General features: G+C 65.0%; 1 protein-coding gene across 1 annotated transcript in view; it reads right to left on the bottom strand.

The window, feature by feature from the left end:
* Positions 1-658: 658 nt before the first annotated feature.
* Positions 659-755, bottom strand: part of LOC121275067 (cyclic AMP-dependent transcription factor ATF-7-like) — a 27,476-nt gene continuing 27,379 nt past the window's right edge. Inside the window, exon 7 of the mRNA XM_041182462.1 lies at positions 659-755. This exon is cut by the window's right edge and continues 178 nt beyond it. Within this exon, the coding sequence (XP_041038396.1) occupies positions 671-755 (85 nt within the window). The 3' untranslated portion in view covers positions 659-670.

Here is a 755-nt window from a genome sequence, read left to right as displayed (position 1 = left end):
GAGAAAAAGAGAGAGACACCAGGAGGGAGAGACTGGGTGGGAGGGAGGGAGAGAGAGAGAGACAGCAGGAAGGAGAGAGAGAGACACCAGGAGGGAGAGACTGGGAGGGAGGGAGGGAGAGAGAGACACCAGGAGGGAGGAAGGGACGGAAAGAGAGAGACACCAGGAAGGAGAGACTGGGAGAGAGACAGGGAGTGGTGGGTGGGTGGGGGAGAGAGAGACCGACCAGGAGTGGGAGACAGGGACCGGGGTGGGTGGGAAAGGGTGAAATTGGAGGGGAAAGAGCGAGAGAGAGCGCGAGAGAGGAGGGACAGAAAGTCCGGAGAGAGCGGGAGTGACGGGGAGGGGGCGAGAGGGAGAGAGGGGAGGGTGCCCTGGCCCCGGAAGACCCTGTGTTCCGGTGGGGGGGTTGAAGCAGCGAGTGGATCAGACCCGCTGAGCCCCCGGCTCTTCACCTTGTGTGTGCATCACTCCCGTCCGGAGGGGGTTCAGGCCCCCGCTGTCAAGTCTGGCCAAATGGGAGGGTTGGGGGGTGGGAGAGAAGACGAGACGCAGGGCCCTGCGGTAATTAATACCCACGCTCGTGAAGTCCCCTTTCCCCGTGAAACCCTCCCCCACGCCCCCCCCCAACACCCTCACCCCTCCCCTCCCCCCCCCCCGTCTCTCGCCATCATCTGTCCGCCGCTGCCTGCGACTGTGGGGCCATGATGACCTGCGGGTGGGGGTGGACCGAGCCGGCGCTCAGCTCAGACCGC

The sequence above is a fragment of the Carcharodon carcharias genome (genome assembly GCF_017639515.1).
Source record: "Carcharodon carcharias isolate sCarCar2 chromosome X unlocalized genomic scaffold, sCarCar2.pri SUPER_X_unloc_1, whole genome shotgun sequence".
NCBI classification, from domain to species: domain Eukaryota; kingdom Metazoa; phylum Chordata; class Chondrichthyes; order Lamniformes; family Lamnidae; genus Carcharodon; species Carcharodon carcharias.
Note: the sequence above shows the minus strand (reverse complement) of the source record. Positions and strands in the feature narration are given on the sequence as shown.